Source organism: Callithrix jacchus, chromosome 18 (assembly GCF_049354715.1).
Source record: "Callithrix jacchus isolate 240 chromosome 18, calJac240_pri, whole genome shotgun sequence".
In the NCBI taxonomy this organism is placed as follows: Eukaryota; Metazoa; Chordata; class Mammalia; order Primates; family Cebidae; genus Callithrix; species Callithrix jacchus.
This window is the reverse complement of record NC_133519.1, coordinates 47,515,829-47,541,956: the sequence shown is the minus strand read 5'-3', so window position 1 is coordinate 47,541,956 and position 26,128 is coordinate 47,515,829. Positions and strand designations below refer to the sequence as shown.

Genomic DNA, 26,128 nt, shown 5'->3' with positions numbered 1-26,128 from the left:
GACTGTGGGTGCCTAATTCCAAATTTATATTTAAAGTCTTCATGTCTGAGAATAACAAATCTATGAAGGCTGAAATAAAATGGCCTAACCAAAAAAATAAGCTAATCTTTAACTTCAAAAAGATTCTGAAATTATATTGTTTAGGTTTTAAAGTTTGGATCTACACTGCAGAGATTTGGAGAGCAATAAAGGATTAGAAGGTTGGAATAAGGGACCTTTGAAATAAGATTATTACTGCTCAGAGAGGATTTGACCATGAGACCAGGTAATTGTTTTTCTATCAACATGTGTTCTAATACTTCAGTGCAAAGCATTACACATCTAAAATGTATGTCCTGAAGTTGAGCAATATTGTTTTGCATATTTTTTAGGGTTTCAAAGTATCAGAAAGAGGTCATACATGTACATTTAAATACATTCTTGATCATGTTATTAAAATGGCATCTATTTTTAAAAAGATGAAACACAGGGCTACAGTGTAATACTATGCATGAGTGCATGACTTGTTGAAGAGAAAATAAAATGTACCATCTTCTGAAGAAACAAATGGCTACAGTAAAGAAAATGCCTACAATATTTATTTAAAAGATGATGGTAGGAATAACATTCATATTAATAGGAATAAGAGTTTACATTTATTTCCTGTTTATTTTGTACACAGGCATTCTTTTAAGTGCTTTACCTGCAATTGTGCTTTAATTCTTGGAACAACCCTATATTTATTTCCTGTTTTCCCAATGAGATAAATGAACAGAATTCCAAGTGACAGCCTGAACTCCTAAGTAAATGGTCTTAAGCCAGTATATTGTATTGTCACTCAAGAACCTAAACATCACATCACAAATAAAAGTTACTGTGTCTTTGATACTGTCCTGCTTTGGCAATAAATGACTATTTTCCCTGAGGTTATTTATTAAGTCCTACCATCTGCTGCCACCGCCCCCCCCCACCCCACACCATTATCCAGTAAAACAATACTTTCAACACAAATTAAAAAATAACATTTAGATTTTCTCCTCTAAGTTTGTCTTCAGTTACATATCTGCTTAATAGATATGTAACTGTGTAAGTCATTAAAATTGATAAGGTTCAGTCATATTCAAATTTTAAAATGGGGTTGGCATCTACAAACTGCTGAAAGGAGATTAAAAAAAATAAAAAGAATATGAAGTGACTGGCCCAGACATGAGAGATGTTCACCAAACAGTTCACATTACTGGACCAGAACAGAAGTGACCTATTATGGCAGCTTTAGTGTGTGGTTAGTCTCCTTATGTGTAAAATTTCTACTACAGTTTATAAATTTGATTGTACATAGTTGCCACAGAGCCCCCAAATGCATGTAAGTTAAAAGCCATCTGCTGTTGTCCTCATCTCTACAGAACTTTCAACTTTTCTTCTTTGAGATATATTCCTCCACATTGACAGTGAGCTGGTATTTCAGGAATCCTTAACAGCAGTTTTGGGTGTTGATTGACATACATGATGGACTGTGTATACGTAATGGACTGCTACTACTCTGTATACACAACAGTTCTCTAGGACTGCATATTTTAACATGAGATTCCCAAAACCTACTCCTAGAAATTCTTAGGTCTGGGGTGGGGCTTGGGAACTTGGTTCATCAATCATACCTAGCATTTTTACAGTTATTTTTCACATTTATTTCCATATAGAAATTGCTTCAATCATTTTATAACAACACTTTATTCAAAGTGTGTTGTTTAAGCATATTTCAAAACATTTCATTTATTACCTATTTTTTTCAGTTTTGGTGCTGCTTAAATGCGGTTATATAAATAACATGCTCTGCTTTTTTTGTTCAAGTTTTCACATTAAATGTATGAAAAAAAGTCACTCTTTTTGGATCCTTATTGCACTCTTTTAATCAATTCACCTTTCCTCTCAACAAAAATCAAGTATCAGGAATGAGGGTGAACTTTGTTGACAGATGATATGGTCAGTGGTAGTGCTACTGAGGAAAGTGAAGGAACTTTGCAGTATAGCCTGTGAGATAGAAAGAGTCTGTAGAGAATAACCATGGAAACGGACTGGCAAATGATAACACTTATTGTAACAACCTTGTCTCTTCAGTAGTCACTAAAAATGACAGAAATGCATGCAAGGACTGATAGCCTAAAACCACAAGGTACAGCCTTTGGCAAATGTGATGTAGAACTCCCTTTGGAGTGTACTTCTCTCCACTGTGATGATCTCACAGAGACCACCGCCTAATGACAATGCTAGGCAAATTCTTAGAATGATTAGGAGGATCCCTGCTAAGTTGTGTGAATGAATGTAGCTATGTTGACTGGTGTCTTCACGTTGTTCCCAAAGTATCAAAATACTCTGTGTCATGACAATGAATTACTGCAGTGCCAGTGGAGGCAGGGCTGGAATCCCACTGGAGAGGTCTGCTCTGAGGCTTCATTCTGACTGTTGGCCAAACCATGCATAGACTCAAAAGTAGGTAACATACCTAACATCTTTGATGAGAGAAGTGATCATATCTTAAGTTGATTTCATTCAAAACAGAACAATTTTGGAGTCAAACATTTCATTCATGTTGTTTCATTATGATCATTTACCAAGTGTAAGACTCTGCCGTCCGTGGGATTTGTATGTTACATCCTTACATCCTGGTATCAGATCAGCAAGTGAAATCACAGGTTAACACGTCGGAACTAAGAAAGCCATACATAGTCCACAGTCATGCAGAATCATAATTTGAACAAACGTTTTCTTGAATTCCAAAGCTTCCACCCCAGGTTAAAGAGGCTAACTAACTTGCCACAGGTCACACGGTAAAGTATGATTAGGCTCTCTGCTTGTCTGTTGTTGGTGTATAGGAATGCTTGTGATTTTTGCACATTGATTTTGTATCCTGAGACTTTGCTGAAATTGCAGCTTAAGGAGATTTCGGGCTGAGGAAGTGGGGTTTTCTAAATATAAAATCATGTCATCTGCAAATAGAGACAATTTTACTTCCTCTTTTCCTGTTTGAATACCTTTTATTTATTTATTTTTTTTTTGCCTGATTGCCTGGCCCAAACTTCCAATATTAAAATAGGGGTGCTAAGTTTTACTTTGTTGGGTGTGGGAACCAACTATGTGACAAATCTATTACACAATTCTTTATTTTTGACTGCTCCTTTCACCAAGATTATACAGGGTTAAAGAAAAGACAGATTACTAAGTATCTTATTTCTTGAAAAAATCTATTTCCTCCCTGTGGAATGCAGTAAAATACTCAAAAGGTAGGTGGTAGAGGAGAAACGACAGGAAGGAGCAAGTAAGAAAATCTGCATGCTATCTCTTTAGTCCCAGGGTACCAGAGCTTTGGCACTATGCTGATTCATCAATATTCATACATAAGAGCTGAAACTCCAGAAGCTGAAACCCAACAGCTGAAACGCTTTCCTTCCATAATGTATCTGCCGGACGTGCAAAGGATTGGAACAGACAGAAAGCTGGAAAATGTTCTTGCTTTTCTAAAGTGTTCAAATGATTCTTTCTACAGTGCCCTACTTTTGTGAGCTCTATCTTTGCCTTAGGTCTATTCATTTCATTTTTTGTTTTCTTCTTAGGATTTGGAAACATGATTAGAGTTTACAGTGAGAGATGAGTTGGCTCAAGGAATTCATGCTTTGGTTTCAGGGGAGAAAATATAATTTTCAACTGGATAGGATGCATATTTTATATACTTTATATTAGATATACATAAATGATAACTAAATAAAGAAGCATAAAAAGGAGAGGGCAGAGAGAGAAATAATGAAAAAAGGAAGAAAGAGGAAGGAAGGAATAAAGAAGGAAACAATGTGATTGAGAAAAAGGATGAAATGGCAAAAACATGTTAGTAACTGTAAATGATGAATCTGTAGTATTACCATCTGCAATATAAGACTGAATACAGAAATGATTAATTAAGCTATTTTATAAACCAGCAAAAGGAAGCTTTTTCACACATATATTCTATGGTGAGAAAAGGAACCTCAGTAAGAGTAGCAGAGACAGGCATGTATTGATACAATGTTTATGAAGTGCCAAACACCTCACATTATTTCACAACACACTGTGTATACTTTTGGGAGAATTTTTAGAGAATTCATCTTAAAAGTATCTGGAGAAATTCAGAAATGAATCCTTAGTCTTTTGTGCTGCTGTATGCTTATGTCTTCATGCTGCTCTAAGGGAATATCACAAATTTGGTAATTATTATGAACAGAAATGTACTGGCTCAGATTTCTGGAGCCTAGAGAGTCAAGATCAAAAGACTGGCATCTGGTGAGGGCCTTTTTCTTGTATCATCTCATGGTGGAATGGCAAAGAGAGGGCAAGACAGAGAGCAAAAAGGAGCCAAACTTGGTCAATTATAGGATACCAACTCCCAAGATAAGGGCATGAATCTGTTCATGAGGGCATTTCTCCAAGGATGCAAACGTATTCCACTAGATGCGACCTCCCTGTATCACTGCCTTAGTAATCAAGTTTCCAGCCTGTGAACGTTGGGGGACATAGTCAAACCATGAATCTAGTAGGTTTAAGATTTCAATCAGTGATTTTCAATGTAAGAAATAATTAAGAGGAGAAAGTTTTACAGTTTCATTAGATTTGATTTATTTTTTTCTTTTCTCTGAGTATATACAAAGCAGTTACATTTAGAGAAACTGGACAAGAAAGGCTTTTGTATGTTTTTAATTGTGCAAATGTCAAAACGTGTGTTGTATTACTTTGCTAACTGCTACTTCAGAACTAGAATTTCCGAGGTGTATTAGATGTTCAGTTTAGGGTTTAAATTTCACTTAAAAATACATTTCTTAAAATGTTCCTTTGCCTAATCTACACATTTTTTTGAATATTCAATAAATATTCAAGGCTTGTTATCTCCTGGCATCCTATTAGGCACAGGTTATATAGCTATGAAAGAAATATACAGGATTTTGACAGATGAGTATCATATGAAATGAGAGAAACAATGTAAATAAGTAAATACACAGCAATACAAAATCCTACGTAGAAAAAGGCACCACGAAAAACAGTAAGTAGATATTTAAAGGCTTGAGTACAGCATACATGTTTTGCAGGAAGTCCCAAACATATTAAATGTGAACACCAAAATGCACAAGAATACCAGAAATAGAATTGTTGCATATCTACTGTGAAACAGACACTGTACAATATTCTAAATGCATGTATACGGTTTGAGCCTAATTTATTTCTCACAAAAATCTCAGCATGGAAGATACTACTATTCCCATGTTTTATATGAGAGACTAACTGCCTGTTGTAGGGGCCATGCGGCTTTTCCCATGATCATACATCTAGTATGAGAAAGCAACAAGCGGAAACCAAGGAATTGTGTTACTACAAGGCCATTGCTCTTCCTTCATTATTTTACCTGGTTTTAAACACAAAAGTAGCTTAAATAACATGAGAAAATTGGAAAAGTGAGATTTGAAATTGGAATCATGATTAACCTGGTGAGAAAAAAAGTTAATGACTCAAATCAAACATATTAAACTAACACACTTACCCCTTATTGAAAGAGCTTGTTGATTTTAATGGGATATTTTCAACTATTTTCTTGAGCAGCCTGTAAGAATAAACTCAAGCATGTTTTAATAATATCATCTCTTTGAGTGGGTACTTGTTCTTTCAATGTTGATGAAACCCTAGCACCTAAATACATTGATTGGCAATTTAGAGCTGCTTTTCTTCCATTTTTCTTTTACTTTCTATTCATGCTTTTTGCAACACTAGTACTCTATATACATAAGAGTAAATGAATGAACAATCACTATTTGTATGCTCTAATTCTCCTATAGATATTTTATGATAAAACCACTTACCTTTCTTGTTGGTTATCATATCACAATAACTGACATATTTTTATTTACAATCAGCTTCCATGTGCACTAATGAGATAGTATGCAATCTCTTTAGAAGATATCACATATTTAGAAATGCATTGCAGTTCGGATCAAGTATATCTCTAATCTTGTTTTGTGCAGTGATAAGTGGAATACACACACGTGTGTGTGCGTGTGTGTGTATGTGTATATTATATATTTCAATCATGAGCTCTGTGAATCTTTTATTTCATTTAAATTACTGCCCAGAGATGACCTGAAGAGATGAGAGTGAAGATCTCTGAACTAAGGTTTACTGCACTACACAACATATCTTTGTATTTATGTAGATTCGTTTTGTTTTGTATTTCTAGAACCTCAACCTACTGGCTTACTCGCATCCAGTCTTTTCTCTACTGCAATGAGAACGGCCTGCTGGGCAGCTTTTCAGAAGAGACGCACTCGTGCACGTGTCCCAACGACCAGGTGGTCTGCACCGCGTTCCTGCCCTGCACGGTGGGAGACGCCTCTGCTTGCCTGACATGCGCTCCAGACAACCGCACCCGTTGCGGCACCTGCAACACGGGCTACATGCTCAGCCAGGGTCTCTGCAAGCCTGAAGTCGCCGAGTCTACCGATCACTATATCGGCTTTGAAACTGACCTGCAAGATCTCGAGATGAAATACCTGCTGCAGAAGATGGACAGACGAATAGAAGTCCATGCCATTTTTATCAGCAATGACATGCGCCTCAATAGCTGGTTTGATCCTTCCTGGCGTAAGCGGATGCTCCTCACCTTGAAGAGTAATAAGTACAAGTCAAGTCTGGTCCATATGATTTTGGGTCTCTCTTTACAGATTTGCTTAACTAAAAACAGCACCTTGGAGCCAGTGTTGGCCGTTTACATCAACCCCTTCGGAGGCAGCCACTCTGAGAGCTGGTTTATGCCCGTGAATGAAAACAGCTTTCCCGACTGGGAGCGGACTAAGTTGGACCTCCCCTTGCAGTGTTATAACTGGACATTAACTCTGGGGAACAAATGGAAGACATTTTTTGAGACAGTACACATCTACCTGCGGAGTCGCATCAAGTCCAATGGCCCCAATGGCAATGAGAGCATTTACTATGAACCTCTGGAGTTTATTGACCCGTCCCGGAACCTGGGCTATATGAAAATCAATAACATTCAAGTGTTTGGCTACAGCATGCACTTTGACCCTGAAGCAATTCGGGACCTGATTCTGCAGCTGGACTACCCCTATACTCAGGGATCCCAGGACTCCGCACTTTTGCAACTACTAGAGATCAGAGACCGTGTAAATAAACTCTCCCCACCTGGTCAGCGTCGTCTAGATCTTTTCTCTTGCTTGCTTCGTCATAGACTCAAGCTGTCTACTAGTGAGGTGGTGAGGATCCAATCTGCTCTGCAGGCGTTTAATGCCAAATTGCCAAACACAATGGATTATGACACAACCAAATTATGTAGTTAACCATAAATGTCAAGCACAACCCAGAATCTTGAAGGAGTTTTTACAGTGCTTTTGTGGAACAGTTTATGTTTGGAAGAGTAAATTTAAATTGTCTTTTCAATATCTGTCTTATATCAGTCAATAACATTGGATGGCAATTTACACACATGAACTTGCTGACAATGAATATACTATACTGCAGTTTTGGTTTATGAATGAAATAAATACTGACACCAGTCTAGAAGACATTCTACTTTTTACAATAAATTTCATTTGTAATTTTATATGTTCCGTGGCAATGCTTTTGTGCATTACATCCTCTAGAGGGAGCATAAAATGATACCAATAAAATTTTGTAGCTGAACAGTTATTAAAAAGAAGTGCTGTGGGATTCCTTTTTTCCATGAAATGAGTTCTATTCTGATACAGCTTGTTAGAACCTGGGGAAAATTCACCAAGATTTTTTAACGGAAACATTTGAAGGTGTCTTTCAATTATCTTTATGGAAAACCCAACTAGATAGAACACTTACTCAGCTGTGTTTTTATGATCAACGAAGCAATGGCAGTAGTATGTTTATGACCTGTATTTAGGAAACCAGTACTAGAGACACAATTATAATTAAAATACTCAGATAAACCAATTATCAACTATCAGAACATATCCGCATACATACAGAAAAATCCGTGTGATAATAAGGCATATCATGGATAAAGCAAACCCTTAATTTCCTTAGCAACTTGCTTGCTTTCTCCTTCCCTTTCTACATTCTAGGAACCAGTAATCAGCGCACTCAGCACAATCATTTTAATTTCAAGTCCTGAAAACCTAGTTATTCCAGCACTTTGCCAGTGACAATAAAATAACATTTCTAGAGCTCACAAATTGTAAGGTAATGGTATAAAATAAATGTTCAAATACCTTGTTCAAGTGTAAATAGATTTGTTTTTCTCTCAAACTCATATTACTAAAAATATTTTGAGGAGAAAAGTATTTCAGTATGAAACCAATTTTGGTTTGAAAGTTGAGTTCCCATTTACCAGTGAAATATTAGATATATTATTAGTTGTTTCTTTCTATAAACTTGAATTTCATTTGTGTTTAGCTATATGATCATATCTGTAAAATGTGGGGTTTTTTTGCTATTTACCACTGAGATCTTTTCTAGATAACTTATAAAATCCTACTACTTAACCAAATGCATTGTCCAGGCCAGGCCAGCTTCCCTGTTGAAGTCAGGAAGGCATTTCTCAGAGCACAGAGAAAGGACCCCATGACATGGACTGGGGAAAAAAAAAAAAAAAACAGAACAAAACACTACAATAAATACAGCCACTGTGGATTCTTGGGCTGTTTCTTTTAATTCCTAAGCATTTAAGAGCAAAAGACAGTTCAGACAGAAAATAATCAATCCGTCATAAGCTAAGTGTTGTTTTTCCAGCTAACACATACATTATTGAATTTCTTACTTCAGTTAGCTGATTTTTAAAAAAAATTTACTTTCTGTTGTTGTGGGTCATTCAACAGAAAATTTATATTATTATTAAACACCATCTTTCTGGTATCATAGCAAATACTCATTTAATTCCAACAATAGCACTAGGTCATAAATTATTATTTTATTGGGGAAAATAACAAAGGTTCACAGTGGCATGTCCAGCTCCCCAAGATCACAAACTAAGTTGAAAGATCAAGATTCCAATATAGACTTCTGTGGAACAAATTTGTCCTCTTATTGCACCACTGAGCATTAAATAAACCATCATATTTTTGCATATAATTTCATTTTATGCAAGGCTTCTGAATAACCTAAGAAATTGAGGTCTAAATCAGCTAACGTTATATGACACATGCACTCACAGTACATTTGAAACTTATATCAAAACGGCATTGATCATCCACAATTAGTCATCCACAGGGTGCCCAAGCTTTCAAAATAGACCATATGTTTCAAAAGACACATATTACGAAAGTCAGAGCTGCCTCCAGGACCTTCTCTAGAGGAGTCTTGAAGGTCCAGCTGTCCAGAGCCTTTGATACCCAGAACTCATCTGAGCAACATTTAAAATTACCATGGACTCTGAATAACAACAATCTCATTGTGCTACTTCTTTCATTGCACAGCTCACCTATTCCTGGCCGCCGTGTATGAGAGAAGACCTATGACCACAGGTAAGAAAGTGCATAGCTGGGGTCTTATCCTGGGATTCCTCAGGCCTGGTAAGTGTTGACACAAAGGTCCTGTTGAATAAGATAAAATTATCTTAGCTGCAACTCTTTCAGTGCTCTGTCAGTGAGTATTTTATATCTGAGTCAAGGTTTCTCCTGAAATGAGAGAAGTAATATCAATACTTTTTTTTGGAATGTTGCATCTAAAATAACATGAATACAATCTGTGTAAACATACTGAGCAAACTCTACATGGATATATAGATTTAGAGGGTAAATGATTAACACACAAACATATTTTTATGTTTCCATTTCTCAAATATTACCACCTATTAAGAAATGTTCAATTAGCAACAGACTAGATTAGTAATCTAACTTAATAAAAATGAGTTACCAATGTATGAGAAAAATGCAGCTCAAAAATATTTCGTTTTTCCTAAATTGGCCTATATACAACCATTTTTGCTGTTGTCTTAGGAATTCAGGTATTTTTAATAAAAATGACTTTATTGTCAAAACCTTATTGAAAATAGGATGTTTGACTTCATTTAGATACTTGATATCCCTAAATTCGCGTCTCTAAATTTACATTTATCTTGAACTTAGCAAATTCAATAGAACTTGAAATTCTGAAAATCAAAAATTTATTGGGAATACATTTCCTCTAGGAACATCTCTTACTGCATCAACTATTTTGATGACCCATCATAATGTGACTTGACTTACAATCTCTAGAATCTCAAGTTGATTTTTAGCAAGGTGAATCCATTTTTGAATGTTTACTCTCTGCTCAAAAAAATAAAAATGCAGGCCGGGCGCGGTGGCTCAAGCCTGTAATCCCGGCACTTTGGGAGGCCGAGGCGGGTGGATCACGAGGTCAAGAGATCGAGACCATCCTGGTCAACATGGTGAAACCCCGTCTCTACTCAAAATACAGAAAATTAGCTGGGTTGGTGGCGCGTGCCAGTAATCCCAGCTACTCAGGAGGCTGAGGCAGGAGAATTGCCTGAACCTGGGAGGCGGAGGTTGCGGTGAGCCGAGATCGCGCCATTGCACTCCAGCCTGGGCAATGAGCAAAACTCCGTCTCAAAAAAAAAAAAAATTAAAATGCAGAAATAGCTGATGGTGGTAGATGCATTTCAGCCATGCAAGATGATTCATTTTCTCCCTTCTCTCTCTCTCTCTCTCTCTCTCTCTCTCTCTCTCTCTCTCTCTCTCTCTCTATTGGTCTATCTCTCTGTCTCTCTCCCCCTAACTCCCCCCATACACTGCCACCGCCACTTTTGTGGTTATTTGAAAAATGTGAAGAAATAGCCTGGAAGGAACCAGGACCATGGACTGTTCTATAATTCTACACAGACCTTCTTTTGTTCTCTTCATCATGCACATCATGCTCTTCCTTTTGAAGAGATATAAAATATATTCATTTGAATAAAACAACCCATTTGAAACAACTTAGGAGCAAAATAAGACCATATATATTTGCTAAAGTGGAAGTAATAGAATAAATAGGAATTCAACTGGAATGAAAGTGAAAAGTTTTGGAAACCAAACAGAAAATACACCTTTTATTTAATAAACTTGGTATCAAATTTTAAGAGGCTACCTGTAGGTTTTCCAAATCAATGTGACAAGTGAAAAGGACACATTGAGTAAACCAAACCATACTATGATAGCAGTATCACACTGCGTTGGTGCCTGGATCACTTTAAAAGAATATTTAGCAAAGTTGAGTTTTCCTTCTAGTCATAAGTATAATACTTATCATTTGAGTCACATATGCTAATCTTGTAGTATCCTTGGAAAGTATAGTCCAATCAGCTGAATTTTTTTTTCTTTCTTTCTTTCTTTTTTTTTTTTTTTTTGAGATGGAGTTTCGCTCTTGTTACCCAGGCTGGAGTGCAATGGCGCGATCTCGGCTCACTGCAACCTCCGCCTCCTGGGTTCAGGCAATTCTCCTGCCTCGGCCTCCTGAGCAGCTGGGATTACAGGCACACCCCACCACGCCCAGCTAATTTTTTGTATTTTTAGAAGAGACAGGGTTTCCCAATGTTGACCAGGATCAATCAGTTGAATTTTTAAAACTTGAGAGTCTATACTTTGTCATTCCCATTTACTATACCCTCTACTTATGCTATTGCTATTGACATTCTTTCTTTCCTCCTCCTATGAAATTAGATTTATAACTCTATCTCTAGTCTTTCCTAGTCTAATAATTTCAAGCGCTGTAATTCAATCACTCAATAATAATTCCAATATTTGTTAAGTGCATCTTAGCAGGACATTTTTTACAAACATCTCAATTTCTTCTACATGAAGGCAACATAAGCTACTTTAATGAACTAGGAATATCTGATAAATTAGAATATCCATGTCAAATTATTTGATATTTAGGACATGGAAGCCAAGTACATAAATTAGCACATATAAATGAAATTTGAAGTGAAGGAAAAATCTTACTCTTGAAATTCTACTGTGTGCTGGCAATCATATTAATCAATTAATGACTGAACTATGATTTTATGCCACAATGACAGAATATGGCTATCACATAGTAACTATAGTACATAATATGTGAATAATTAAACACCTCTGCAATACTCATGAGTAAGGCACCATTCTGAGGGCATAGTAAATATGCAAATTTCCAGGTAAGAGTAATTTTATTACAGGTTACTGACTTGTCACTCCCTCCACCCAGCATTATTATGGGCATAAAACACTCCTGAAAAGGATTTCAAAAGTGCAAGAATGAGTAAGTATGGGGAAAAATGAGGTCTGTATAAAATACTTGTAGCAATAATAGAAAGCTGCATACCACTCAATAACACTCAAAACATCAATAATACTTAAAAAATGTGTTTACTGCAGAAAATGGAAATGAATTTTATTATTTTACACAAAAGTATTTAAAATGTATCTCATTTGTGGGTTTGAAATAAAGTTTTGTTTGTATTTTATGTTAACAGGCAGTTTTAAAAATATATGTATTTTAAATCATTAAAATAAAAAAATGGGATGAATATTCTTTTACGTACATTATATACTAGATATTGTATATAGAGATTTAGGATGATAAGCAGAAAACTATTATTAAAAATAAGCATAATAAATGTTTAAAATGCTTCTAAATAAACCACCAATGATAAATTTCTAGTAGAAACAAAAATAGCTCTCAATTTTGGTAGAATAAAAAAAATTAGATTCTTATTTTAATACAGTTGAACATTTCTTGCATAATAAGTTGGAAAAGTCTAAAGTAGAAGAATAAACCATAAAATAATTGAAGATATAAATCAGGTAAATATAAGAAATACACTTAACAAAATTATGTAACAGTATAAAACTAAATTGACAGTTTTGGAAATATGTATTATATTGTTAGAAAAATACACCAATACTGTAAAAGATATCACTTCTATGCTGAAGTAACTTTTAAGTTTGCTCTCCAGTAAAGAAAATCTTAATCAAATTTTTATAATTATAAATCTAATATAATTATTTTAAAATGTGTTTGGAAAAACAAATGGTTGTGAACAAATAAACCAACTGGAAAATATCAAATAGCAGAAACTTCCATCAACAGATATTCAAATCTATATAAAATAATTTAAAATTCAGAAATATAGTAAGAACTTTTAAAAATAGCATTAGATGATACAATTGTCATTTTCAATGGTTAAAGGGAATATAGTTTCTCTACGTTGGATTTGATTTTCTATTTGGAAAGGGGGATTCAAAAATAAGATTTATATCTTAAGACAAAAGAAAGGAAAAAATTAAACTGCAGTGGCTTATAGTGTTAACACCATCAACAAGTAATCATATGAGTGCAACAATGTTAAAACGGTAACATTTTGATATTCTAGTATTAGAAGATTAAAAGATTATTCTCTCAGAAAGAGCTGTTGAGCAGAAGTATAATGCAAGCCATATATATAATCTCAAATTTTCTTGTAGCTACTTTTTGTTAAAAGTGAAAGAAAAGCCAGAAGAAATACTTTAACATATTTTAGTTAAACCAATATATTTAAAATACAATTTCGCATGTCATCAATATGAAATATTATTACTGGGATCATTATAGACATATTTTGTACCAAGTCTTGGAAATCCGGTGTGTATTTTACATTTATCCCCATCTCAATTTGGCCGTTTTTTAAGGGCTCAGTAGTCACGTGCGGCCTGTGGATACTCGCCGCAGGTGCAGCTGCACTGTGTGACTTTCTCACTCTTCCCGTTTCACCTGAGCAGTCCCACCTATGAGGAAACTTTTTCTGGATGAGAGACTGTCCTGCCATCTCAATTCAACTTCATTATCTGCATTTTATGTTTTTGTTTACATATTTTCATTGTGTTTGTTATCTGCTTACATATATTAAAGCTCCTCCTAATGTCCTACACAGTGATTAAAACCTATAGACCCCTTGGTTAGCAAGACTGGAATTTTTCCCTTTTTCCATTATTATCTTACCCACACATTCTCCGTTATCCCAAGGCTCAATTTCTGCTTTATTTTTGAGTTCCGATGTTCTCTTTTGCTTTCGTCCTTGTTACCTTTGCTTAAAAGGGGAGTTGTTATCTAGTCTGTCAATTTTATGTGTTTATTAGGGAGCTTTTGTCTGCTGATGAAAATCTAAAATGTATATTTTTCCTCTAATTCCCCTTGACACCTTTCCAATCCATGCTTCACCCAGTCACCAGAGTGAACACTGACAATACAAACCTTTTAAATATAAATCTGTTATATATTCTTCAATAGAATAGGGATCCAGCTTGTTAGTTGGCACATAATTCTTTTCATAAACAGTCCTTGGCTATTTCTCTGTCCTTCTCTTCAATTGTATTTATTTCACTGCAAACTAAATCTAACTACACAAAGGCTTTTAGTGTAGAAATGGAAGACTCTTATTTCTCCAGACGTTTTCTTATGTAGCATCCTGCCTTCTGCCTGCAGCAGTCTTGTATCCCACACCCTTGCCTTCCATTTATAATGATGAAGATGAGGATGATAATAATAACTCACGAGTCAGATAAAAATTACAGCACATTTGAATATATTATTCATTTTTCCATTGACAAAATTTAACATTGCCTTTACACTCCAATTACAACAATGTTAAAATGTTAGTGAAGACCATCTGATAGTCTGCTGTGCTTAATTTCTTACCTAGGTATCTGTTAGACTTTAAGTCCATAGAAGGCAGAGCTGTACATAATTATATGCTTTCTTTAAGCCTTTAATATGTACAGTTATTGGAAAGCCTGAAATCAGTGGTCCCTGTATCCTCTACACTTTGTAAGTCCAACAAATATTTGTTCCTTGAAGGTATAGTATAAAAAATGGGACTGAATTTAAAGATTCAATAAAAATAGCTCCTCTGTGTAAAAGTCTTAGGCTTGTGCATAATTTATTTTAAAGCAAGGTTAAAATCAATATAGCTCAGAGCATAATGCTATAAAATTTGTTATATTCTTTTTTTTCTAAATTAAAACAGCATCATCGGATCATTTAAATAGCACTTGTCCACATTCTTCCATCATTATAACAACAGCATACGGCTGATTCCACTGCCAGGTCACAGCATCGTTCACCTAACATGCTTCATTTTAATAGGAGAAATGAATTCATTTCCTTCATTTAATACCCACTTTTAGAATAAAGCAATATTCCTGTTCTCTCTCCCTCTTTTTCTTCCTCTTTCTTCCTCTCCTTCTCTCCTTTTTTTTTCTTTTAAAAAAAAAAAAGTATTCCCGATTTCTGACTTTTTTCAGATTATTGCATATGTATAATGAGATATCCTGGGGATGAGACCCAAGTCTAAACCTGAAATTCATTCATGTTTCACAGTTTATATACATAGCCTGAAGGTAATTTTAAACAATAGTTTAAATAACTTTGTGCATGAAATAAAGCTTTCTTTAAAAAAAAAAATTGAGATGGGATCTTGCTATGTTGCCCAGGCTGGTGTTGAAGTCCTGGGCTCAAGTGATCCTCCTGCAACAGAGTCCCAAAGCACTACACTGGGAAAACAGGCTTAAGACATATGCTGGTTGAAGCAAAGTTTTTTCTTTTTCTTTTTTCTCCTTCCTCTCCTCTGAAACAAACAAACAGAAACAATTTTAAGCATTCCAGTCTAGGAACATGGGATACTTTTCCATTTATTTGGTTCTTTTTGTTGTTGTTTTATAAGACAGAGTCTCTGTTACCCAGGCTGGAGTGCAGTGACGTAATCTTGGCTCACTGCAACCTCTGCCTCCTGGGTTCAAGCGATTCTAAAAAAAAGAAAAAAAAAATAAGGAAGATGATTCAAAAATATACTTCGAATATAAATTTAGATAAGTTTTCCATAAGGAGCGGTCCATACCATCCTACACAAAAAGGATGGAAAATTAGCAACTTGCTCAAGAAATTCATTTTACTGATTTTCATACAACATAGATAATACTTTTAATGTTGCAAACAAAGTATTTTAAGTGAAACCACAATTACCTAAACAGTTATTCTATTATTAAGTATTTTTTATCAATCACTTGAAAGTGGCAGATAGTTGCTATTTTCTGCAGTACACAATTCTCCTTTACTTGGGGTTAATAAGATAAAGTAGTATCAAGAGTTTATAAGACACGGTAGCAAATTTTACTTTTTTAAATAAAATTTATCCTTTTTAAATCACTTTCTGTATTTTATTTTCAGATTCTCAAATTATTACGATAATTTATTTTTATTTTTATTTATTTATTTTTTTGAGACGGAGTTTCGCTCTTGTTACCCAGGCTGGAGTGCAATGGCGCGATCTCGGCTCACCGCAACCTCCGCCTCCTGGGTTCAAGCAATCTCCCTTCCTCAGCCTCCCACTAATCTGCCTGAGGGAGCTGTAGCTTTCATGCCTGAAGACATCACCCAGGGAACTGAGTCTCTACCCACAGCCTCTGCTTCCAAGTTCCCCAGCTCTGGCCTGCTGACCCCTCAGCCAACAGTCCTAACGTTTGCCAAGCATTCCTGGGCCTGGCAGGAGAGCCTGCAGGAGCACAAGCAAGCACTATATGAATGTGCAAGAAGGGGATTCACAGAGAGATGAGCCCAGGAGGCTGGCTGAACTCAAAGGAACAGGATGCCACCCAGAGCCGCAGGCGGAGACTGGGGGCAGCCCTCACCCAACTCACAGCAGGCTGGATGGGTGGGTGGGTTGTAAAAAAGGAAGGATGAGGCTCCCCCAATATCACATTAAATTCATGGTCTTCGTTCAAAACAAACAAACAAACAAACTCCTGACCTCAGGTGATCCACCCACCTCGGGCTCCCGAAGTGCCCGGCCGGATTCTCTAATATTTACATGATGATCATACATAGCTTTAATAAGAATAAAAGTATATCTTTCTTAAAAATGTTTAAACATTAAGACTAATACAAATATTATTCTCAAATCATTTAAATGCAGAAGATTGTAGTTATAAATTATGTAAAATAAACTATAATATTTAGAAAGTGTTTTATTACTTACAGGGAAGAGGTGGAAATGTGTAAAATGTGTTATCTTAGTTATGTTTGTGAAAACTATGATCTTGACACTAGTTTATAATATTGTCTTGTTTCACTTGGACAGAGAATTCTAGTAAATTATAACAATTTATAAAATACATATAAATTATATAATGTCTATTATGTACAACTTAACTTTTTTTTTGTGGCCCCGCAACTTTCCAGAATATTTCAGTCTATAATTTTCTATGCCAAATTCACAAATAGTTTAATAGATGGTACTCTTTTATAGATATTTTCTCATCAATTTATATTATTTTCTTTTGAACCTGCAAAATCTAGATAATATTTCTTAATCATTCTGTTACAACATACCTGTACAACCTCTGCCCTGCAGGTTCAAGCAATTCTCCTTCTTCAGCCTACCAAGTGGCTGGGATTACAGGCATGCACCACCACACCCAGCTAATTCTGTATTTTTAGTAGATAATGGGGTTTCTCCATGTTGGTCAGGTTGGTCTCGAACTCTAGACTTCAGGCAATCCACCTGCCTCAGCCTCCCAATAAAATATATTTTAAAGTAGTGTATGCTAAAACACACATGCTAAAAAAAAAAAAGATTATGGGATGGTAAAAATTCTCAAAAGCAGAAAAGGCAAAAACAAAAAATAGAGAGTAAGTACAATGAAAACAATTAGAAAACTAGTAGATATTAATCTATGTAATTCAACAATCAATTTAAATGTAAATGGTCTAAATACAACAGGTCAGATTGTCATAATCAACAAAAAAGATTTAACTATATATTTTCTAAAAGAAGCCCGCTTATATAAAAATTCAACTGAGAAGTAAAGGAATAGAAAAATACATACTAATGGCAGTCAAAAGAAGGCTGAAGTAGCTATATTCATTGATGAAGAAACAGGCTTCAGACCAAGAAAATGTTCAGAGATAAAGATAAACATTACATAATGAAAAAAGGGACAATTCTCCAAGAAGACATAGCAAACTTTTACAAACTAACAATAGAACATCAAAACATATAAGGCAAAAGTTTATGTAATTGAAAAGGAAACAATCTATTACTAGAATTTGAGGTTTCAACACCTCTCCTGAAATAAATAGATCAAGCAGGAAGAAAACCAGTAAAAACACAAGCTGAACCTTGTACAACTGCCAATCAACTTGATCCTATTGAAACTTATAGAATATTGCATTCAACATAGGCAGAATATACATTTTTGTCGTAATTAGACTGCAGCTGTATGTTTTTTGGGAGAAGACCACATAGACCCATTTCATTATGTAATATTAAGGGTATTTACAATCGACGTAAATTATCAAGGTTTTTCCTTGATCACCTGACTGATGTAGAATTCGTCTGGGGTCTACATTAAAAGCTCACTCTTTTTTCCCCCCATTCCATACTCTACCGTTTCAAACAAAGTCACTGTTCATACCCCACACTCAGTGAGTGGAGAGTTATGTTCTATCACTGGCTGACTTTGTATTATTTCCTGTCCCAGTCATTCTGCATTGGAGAACCAGGTATTTCTCTAAGAATCTTTTTTTTTTTTTAATTTTTTTGTGAGATGGTATTAACCAAGATCTAGACAGTGGATGTGCTCATTGCTACAGGACTGTCATTGCATCTAGACTCTGTTAGCTAACAGAGCAAGGACACAAAGTTAATATAAAAAAGCCATTACTCTCATGTGTACTCGTAGTGAATGAAGGACCGTAAATAAAAGCTAAGAAAATCTGAATAAAGTATAGAGTTTAGTTAATTTGATGTATTGATATTTATTAACTGTAACAAAGATACTAACTTAATTTAATGAATTAAATTTAAGAAATTAACAATATGGAAATGGAGTATATAGAAACTTGGTCCTATATTTATAAATTTTTCTGTAAATCTAAATTATTCTAACTAAAAGCAGTTTAAGAAATGATAATTCCATGGGATGTTCAGAGTATTGCTACAAATTCCATATGTAAAAATCATTTTAAACATGATTTTAAAATCTTTAATAATATATTTTGGGAAGTATTGTTAACACTACTTATACATCCCCTCAAGTAATCTTTTCTTTTTTCCTAGGTACAAAGCTTCTCAGCTAGATTATATTTTCTTTTCTCATTTTTAAGTAGTTGACTATATGTCTAAATCCTCACCAGCAAAATGTTCATAGAAAACAAGAACTTCTATTTCACTTACTTAAAAGAAACTTGACCTGGACTCAGTCTTACTTGTCTTCTTGCCTGTGGTTGGTCATGAAAGGAACAACCTTAAAAATCATGTTTCGAGGATGGCAGAGCCCCTAACTACTGACATGACTAATTTGAGTGGATTCTAAATACATATCCTGCACATTACATAAGACGGAAATAAATGTATCTCCCATTTGAGTCATTACAATTAAATTCTCCTTTTATTTTTGTTCAGACTTCACTCTAACTAATATAATAATGCCTTCTATGCATTACTTTTCCTCTAATGTATTCTCCAATTAAACATCTAAGTACTCTAATGTATTTTCATAGTAATGAGCATAAAATTTACAATTTACAAATTAATGCTTTTTTTATTCAGTAATTTAGCAGAGACTAAATGGTTTTTTATAAGGATATTTTTCAGAAACCCAAACTCTGTACACTTGGTATGCCTTCAAACTCTTTTAGGTAATTCTTTGATGCAGCTTCTCCTAAATTCCTTATACAAGTATACTAAGTAATCAAGATGACCATCAGTTACTTTATGCAGTAGTAATAACAATAATAGCAGTGATTATTTTGACACTTGTTTGTTTTGCTTTAACCCAAATGACTCTATATTGCTAAAATGTTTGTGATTATGTTAATTTCACCAGGAATAATCTATTATCTGGGAACCTAGAATCACATGTAATTGTCCTAACACTATTTTTAGAAAACATATTACTCTTAGTTAAGGTGGTTACGGTAGAAAAGGTATGATGCCAAAATATTTCCAAGTTAAGAGTACTTTTACCTGGAGAAACTTGATACATTCTCCAGTAATCAGAGTGTGAGATTTTGTACCTCTGTATCATAGTTTGACCAAACATTATTTATGTCTCCATAGGCATGCTACTTAACTGTTGTGAACCTGGAATTTTGAAAGTATTTTCTAATCTTTGGAAATAGTTACCTAATAATAAATTGTACTAGATTGGGCCAATCTCATTTCTAATATCCTTTTGATGATATATGTCCACCTAAAATTAAAAGATTTGGACTGGGCACGATGGCTCACGCCTGTAATCCCAGCACTTTGGGAGGCTGAGGCGCGTGGATCACGAGGTCAAGAGGTTGAAATCATCCTGGCCAACATGGTGAAACCCTGTCTCTACTAAAAAATACAAAAATTAGCTGGGCGCGGTGGCATGCGCCTGTAGTCCCAGCTACTCGGGAGGCTGAGGCTAGAGTATTGCTTGAACTCGGGAGGCAGAGGTTGCAGTGAGCCGAGGGCACGCCAGTGCACACCAGCCTGGTACCTAGCGACAGAGCAAGACTGTGTCTCCAAAAAATTTTTTCGTTTGGTTTTATTGATTTCATTATTGAGCCATGTGTTTATTTCCTCAACAAAAAATATAGCCACCAACTATGGGCCTGTCATATTGCTAGCTTCTGGGAATAAAAAAAAAAAAAAAAGAGAGAAACCAACAACAACAACAAAAAACAAGGAAATTGGCCGAGACTGTTAGTAGATGTAAGTCAGTATTTATTCTTTCTTTCTTTTAACATCAAACTCCTGACTTTTAGCTTTCCTTGGCTGCCAGCAAGCTATTACATTCTTCAGCATTTCATGTGGCAAACTTGTGGCTATACCAAATTTTGGCCAGTAGAGATTCAAAATGACTGCGGAATGCATGCTTCGGTCATTTTCTCAGGGCTAGCAACGTAAGTTTCAGGATTCAATGCAAAATAAAAATGCAGAGCCTTATTCAAAAATTATTACGAATTTCAAAAAAGTGACAGCAAAGTACTAACCAATGTAGGAACCCTTCTAAGGGTCCTTAACAACCTCCTAGCTGGCACATCAATGGACCTAAACCCATACACTCTTAATTGTAACGTGAGTTCACAGTCACTTGCTGGGTAAAAAAATCATGTCAGGAAGAGGTATATTTAAAAAGATAAAAGCCATATATTTAATATGAAACAGTGGCTGGGCACGGTGGCTCACACCTGTAATCCCAGCACTTTGGGAGGCCGAGGCGGGTGGATCACGAAATCAAGAGATCGAGACCATCCTGGTCAACATGGTGAAACCCCGTCTCTACTAAAAATACAAAAAATTAGCTGGGCATGGTGGCGCGTGCCTGTAATCCCAGCTACTCAGGAGGCTGAGGCAGGAGAATTGCCTGAACCCAGGAGGTGGAGGCTGCAGTGAGCTGAGATTGCACCATTGCACTCCAGCCTGGGTAACAAGAGCGAAACTCTATCTCAAAAAAAAAAAAAAAAGATATATATATGGCAGCTACCTGTTATCTCTAAACTAACTGGAGTAATCGCCGACTTCTGCATCATTATATGAGATAGAAATATAATTCTACCTTATGTAAGCTATTGTATTGTTTGGTTCTATTGCTGTGGTAGGTTGTCAGATGCCAAATGTTACATACATTTTCAACAGGCCATCATATAAATTTGACTCTGTTAGTGCCCACACAATTGAATTTTTATTATTATACTTAATTTACACAGATATAATTAAAACGGAGTAGGTAATCTCGTGCAGGAAGTTATTTCTTTAAGTGGTACTACACTGCCTTTAATATGATCCAGTTTATGCTTATTGTACCCTGCTTTATGAAGATCTATTTATCTGATACTTTGTTTCATTTAAGGATACACATTTTCCTTAATGTTGATGTCAGTTATGCCAAACTATTGATACATGCAACATTTACCTACTGTATACACTTCAGCTGACTTCATGACACTCATCATCATCAATATCAGAGATCATGCTGAACACATGGCATATTCCAGGCAGGAAAGAATAAATGGGGGTGGGTATGATATAACATCACCCCGCTGAAGACAGTAAAGTAAAAATCTGACATAGTTCTTTTTTTTTTTTTTTTTTTTTTGAGACGGAGTTTCGCTCTTGTTACCCAGGCTGGAGTGCAATGGCGCGATCTCGGCTCACCGCAACCTCCGCCTCCTGGGTTCAGGCAATTCTCCTGCCTCAGCCTCCTGAGTAGCTGGGATTACTGGCACGCGCCACCATGCCCAGCTAATATTTTGTATTTTTAGTAGAGACGGGGTTTCACCATGTTGACCAGGATGGTCTCTATCTCTTGACCTCGTGATCCGCCCGCCTCGGCCTCCCAAAGTGCTGGGATTACAGGCGTGAGCCACCGCGCCCGGCCTACAACGCAGGGTTTTTTAGGTGAAAGGGGGGGAAATGAGGAAACACGGAGCCTTCTCCAGGCCGGAGTCTCCTGCTAGAGCACTTCCGGTCGGCGTTGCCAGCCCAGGTTCCACGCCGGAAGAGGAGGGGCCGGCGTCCTCGCCGCTGCAAGTGTGATGAACTGCGGGGGCTCCTCCTCAGTGGGCAGGCTGGTCGGAGGTTCCCCGGGCACCCCGGGCACCTGGCTGTCTCATTCCTCCCTGTAATGAAGTGCACGTGGCTGCCGTGAGAAGAAGGGTAAGGACGAGGACCCATCTTAACTGCTTCCTGCTAAAAGGGCGCTGTTGTGCGGAAGCGGCAGCCAGAGCTCCCGCGGAAGGGGCCATCCTCAGAGGCTCCGGTCCTGGGCCTGTTTGAAGTCTGAGGTCCTCAAGTGACGAACAGACAAGCCAGGTTATTAGAAAACGTGTATCCGAAACGAGGGAGCGGCTAAGAGCAGCTCGGAAATTCTGAGGCCTTTTACCAGCTTGCACGGGGAGAGGGATGGCAAAGGCCTGACTGGTAGAGGAAACCTTTCCCCTTGGGCTGGCATGTTGGGCGTCCGGGTTCCTGTCCGCTGAGCACCACTAAGCCCACCAGTTTCACGTTCGGAAAGTTAACCCCTTCGCTTTGGAGGATGCATCTGAGGACCCGTAGCGCCGAGACAGTCACCTCTCCATGTGACAGAACGGAGGAGGAGACAGGCAAGGACAAGGCATTCTTTGAAAGGATTCTCTGGGATTCAGGATGCATTCCTAAAGGGTGCAGACTGAAGGCGAATGGCTGTCCCTCTAGAAAGAGGGGGAGCAGGCATTCCTGGTTCCTCTGTCTTCCTAGCAGAGACCCAGGGTATGTGAGGGAGAGAAGGAAGATCGTCTTCTTTCTCTCTTCCATCCTTGCATCCTAGGGAAATCCTATCTCATTAAAATGAGCAGAGTCAGGGTACGAAAAAGTTACAGTGACACAAAAATAATTTTAAAAGGCTTGAATCATATTTCTCCTTCGTCAAATTCTGATATGATATACAAGCAATGCCTTGGTACAATATCAGGATGTGCAAGAATTTAAAAGCTTTACATTTGGTGCTAAAAACCCTTAATTTGCTAGCCCAGAGGCATTATAGATATGTCTCTATCTTCACAAAATCCAGTGAAAACTATAAATTTCAAATTAACATCTAATAGCCTGTTCAAACAAGACACAGAAATAAAACGTTGTTTAATTTTGCTTAGTTAGGAAAATTTCCATTTTTATAAGTTCACTTACTTCCAAACTTTTATTAAATAACACAGCTATAAAGAGGAGCCACAGAATGTAGATTTTCCATTTTCATTTGGTACATAATTGCCTACTATTTTTTAAAACAAGCAAAATATTACACCTTCAAGAGGATGGCCATCTATTGGTGATTCTGGATTTCTTTTTACATAAACAGATACAATATGTTGATATTCTTAGCTCTAACTGTAGATAAAAGACAGTGTCTCCTGTTTTATCATCTTATCATAGCCTGTACCTTCTATAAACGCTTAAAATATGATATGAGATTGCTACTCTTTGTTCATACTGAGTTAAAAAATATTTGAAAAGTTCAGAGTGTGAAGAATGTTATCTCAGCTGCAAATTTTTAGCAGGCATTAAACATTCAGGATTGCAAGATAGCAAGCTAAATAAGTCACTTTACTCAAGCTAATGAAAAAAAGATGTTTCACAGCCTGCAGCACTGACGTCTGAATCAGTACTGGGTACGTAGAGCTAAAAACCTAGGGTTTTGTTTCAATGGTCAGGAAACTTTGAAGAGAATTCTAATTGGAATGAGAGAAAAATAGAGTCAATTAATAGGCAATTATGCTTGTGGAAATAATGGAACTATAAAGCAGAACTAAATTCTACCTTGTAGATAAGTGATTTGGTTGCTTTAAATAAAGTTCAAAATTACTTTCTTTTCAAATAATTTGTAGAGGTTGTAAGGTGATAATACTTGCTCATTCATATTATATGTTAAATTGGGGACTTTATAATTGAAAAAAATAAGTGGTAGAAAGGGTATTATTTCTATCTGAAATGAGAATAGACATTACCAGCAAACTATTTTTATTACTTAAAGTAACTCTAATAGCATCTACTGGAATATCAGACATAAAATGTGCAGAAAACATAGATTCAAAATTCAGTAAATAAGTGACTGCCATTATTTGATATATCAGCAAAAAGTTTGTTTATTACTTTTGTTGTTGTTGTTTAAACTTACATGCTGTCTTTTCACACCTCAAAGAAAGTAAAATCTGGCTAAGAAATATATTACGGCAAGATTGTTGTAATACATAGCAACATTCCAATTACTTAAATAAATGGAAATTTACTTTTTGCTCATGAAAAAATACAGTGTGGATGTGTGTGCAAACCTGGTTTATATTCCAGGCTCCTTCTTTCTTGAGGCTCCGTTAGTCCCTATGCCTTGAAATTCTTTACATCAACTTAGTTAACAAAATCTACAATTGGAGAAGCCACTCATACTTTTAAAACTCTTTAGCCAGAAATGACTGTGAAATTAAGTAATAGCCCTTAAAACCACTCTCACTTCTAATAACATTTGCAGAGTCCAGTGGTCCCCAAGACTTCCCTCAGGTTAGATAACTTACTAGAAATATTCATAGAAGTCATTGAAAATGGTTATACCCAGAGTTTCAGTTATAACAGTGAAATGATAAAGATTAAATACGATGAAGGGAACAAATGCATGGGACAAAAATCTAGAAAAATTCTATATGTGGAGCTTCTTGTTCTTCTCTTCCAGTGGAGTCATGGACTGTGCTTAACTAGAAGAGATTTGTGACAATGTGTGTGTGGTATTTAACCTCCAGCAAAGATAACCCAAGTCTTACTGTCTAGAGTTTTAATTAGAGACTGGTGACATGGATCTGTTTTACCAACTGTGTGGCTGACTTACGTCTCCGTATTCTCTGCAGGTCAAGCTGTTACCATGGGACCCAAAGACTTCACCTTTTTTCATGTTATTAGACTACCGGGTGTGGCCACAAACCTTCAGGTAAACAAAGGCATATTTTTCATGCAGGATATTCCAAGTCTTTAGCGATTACCTTAGAGGCAATGGGAAAGTCAGATTTTTCTCTGGCCAAGGTAAAATCTTCAATACAAAGTAATTTACACCATTTATACTAATATGTCTTTGGTTGGAAATAGTCACATAATGTCATCTAAACACAAGGGAGGTTAGAATGTGGACTCTGCTGAATTGTTGATTCTCAGCAACAACTATACACAATGGAAAAGGGAGCATACATCTCTAGGGACAGACAGCAATCTCTGAAACAAGGCCGCTTTCTCTAATCCAGTGATTCTCAGATTAAGATTTATACAAACTTGTGGTGGCTTCATGGAAGTATAGCTGAAGATATGTAATTTCATCATGAAAATAGGCTTTAATTATACTCTTTGTTTTCTATGACAATCTTTAAAAAGCTTATACTCTCAATCTTTAAAAATCCCAAAATTGCAATATGTATTGAGTGCATACTACATGACAGGCAATGTTCTAAGCACTTTACAGGTAGCATTTCATCTAATCCTCAGAACACCCATAAGAGAAGAGAACCCGCAGCAAGTAATGAACTTGGATTGTAACGTAGACATTTGTCCTACAGGCTCTTGCTGTGAAACTTAGATCTTTTTGTCTGAAAGATTATTTTTGGCGACAGGTTTATTTGTTTT

The 26,128-nt window shown here is 36.2% G+C and overlaps 1 protein-coding gene, 1 long non-coding RNA gene and 1 pseudogene across 12 annotated transcripts in view; 2 read left to right on the top strand and 1 right to left on the bottom strand.

Annotated features, from left to right (window-relative positions):
* Positions 1-7,699, top strand: part of BRINP3 (BMP/retinoic acid inducible neural specific 3) — a 380,288-nt gene extending 372,589 nt beyond the window's left edge. For all 11 annotated transcript variants that reach the window (XM_035279315.3, XM_002760271.7, XM_078355139.1 and 8 more), the window contains one exon: positions 6,227-7,699. In XM_035279315.3, coding sequence (XP_035135206.1) covers positions 6,227-7,343 — 1,117 coding nt within the window. In that variant the 3' untranslated portion in view covers positions 7,344-7,699. The remainder of the gene's footprint in view (positions 1-6,226) is intronic.
* On the bottom strand, positions 1,780-5,314 carry LOC144580223 (integral membrane protein GPR180 pseudogene; annotated as a pseudogene).
* Positions 7,700-22,503: 14,804 nt separating the features above from the next.
* Positions 22,504-26,128, top strand: part of LOC144580102 (uncharacterized) — a 149,767-nt gene continuing 146,142 nt past the window's right edge. Inside the window, exons 1-2 of the long non-coding RNA XR_013529028.1 lie at positions 22,504-22,654; positions 25,366-25,445. This is a non-coding gene — a long non-coding RNA (uncharacterized LOC144580102). The remainder of the gene's footprint in view (positions 22,655-25,365; positions 25,446-26,128) is intronic.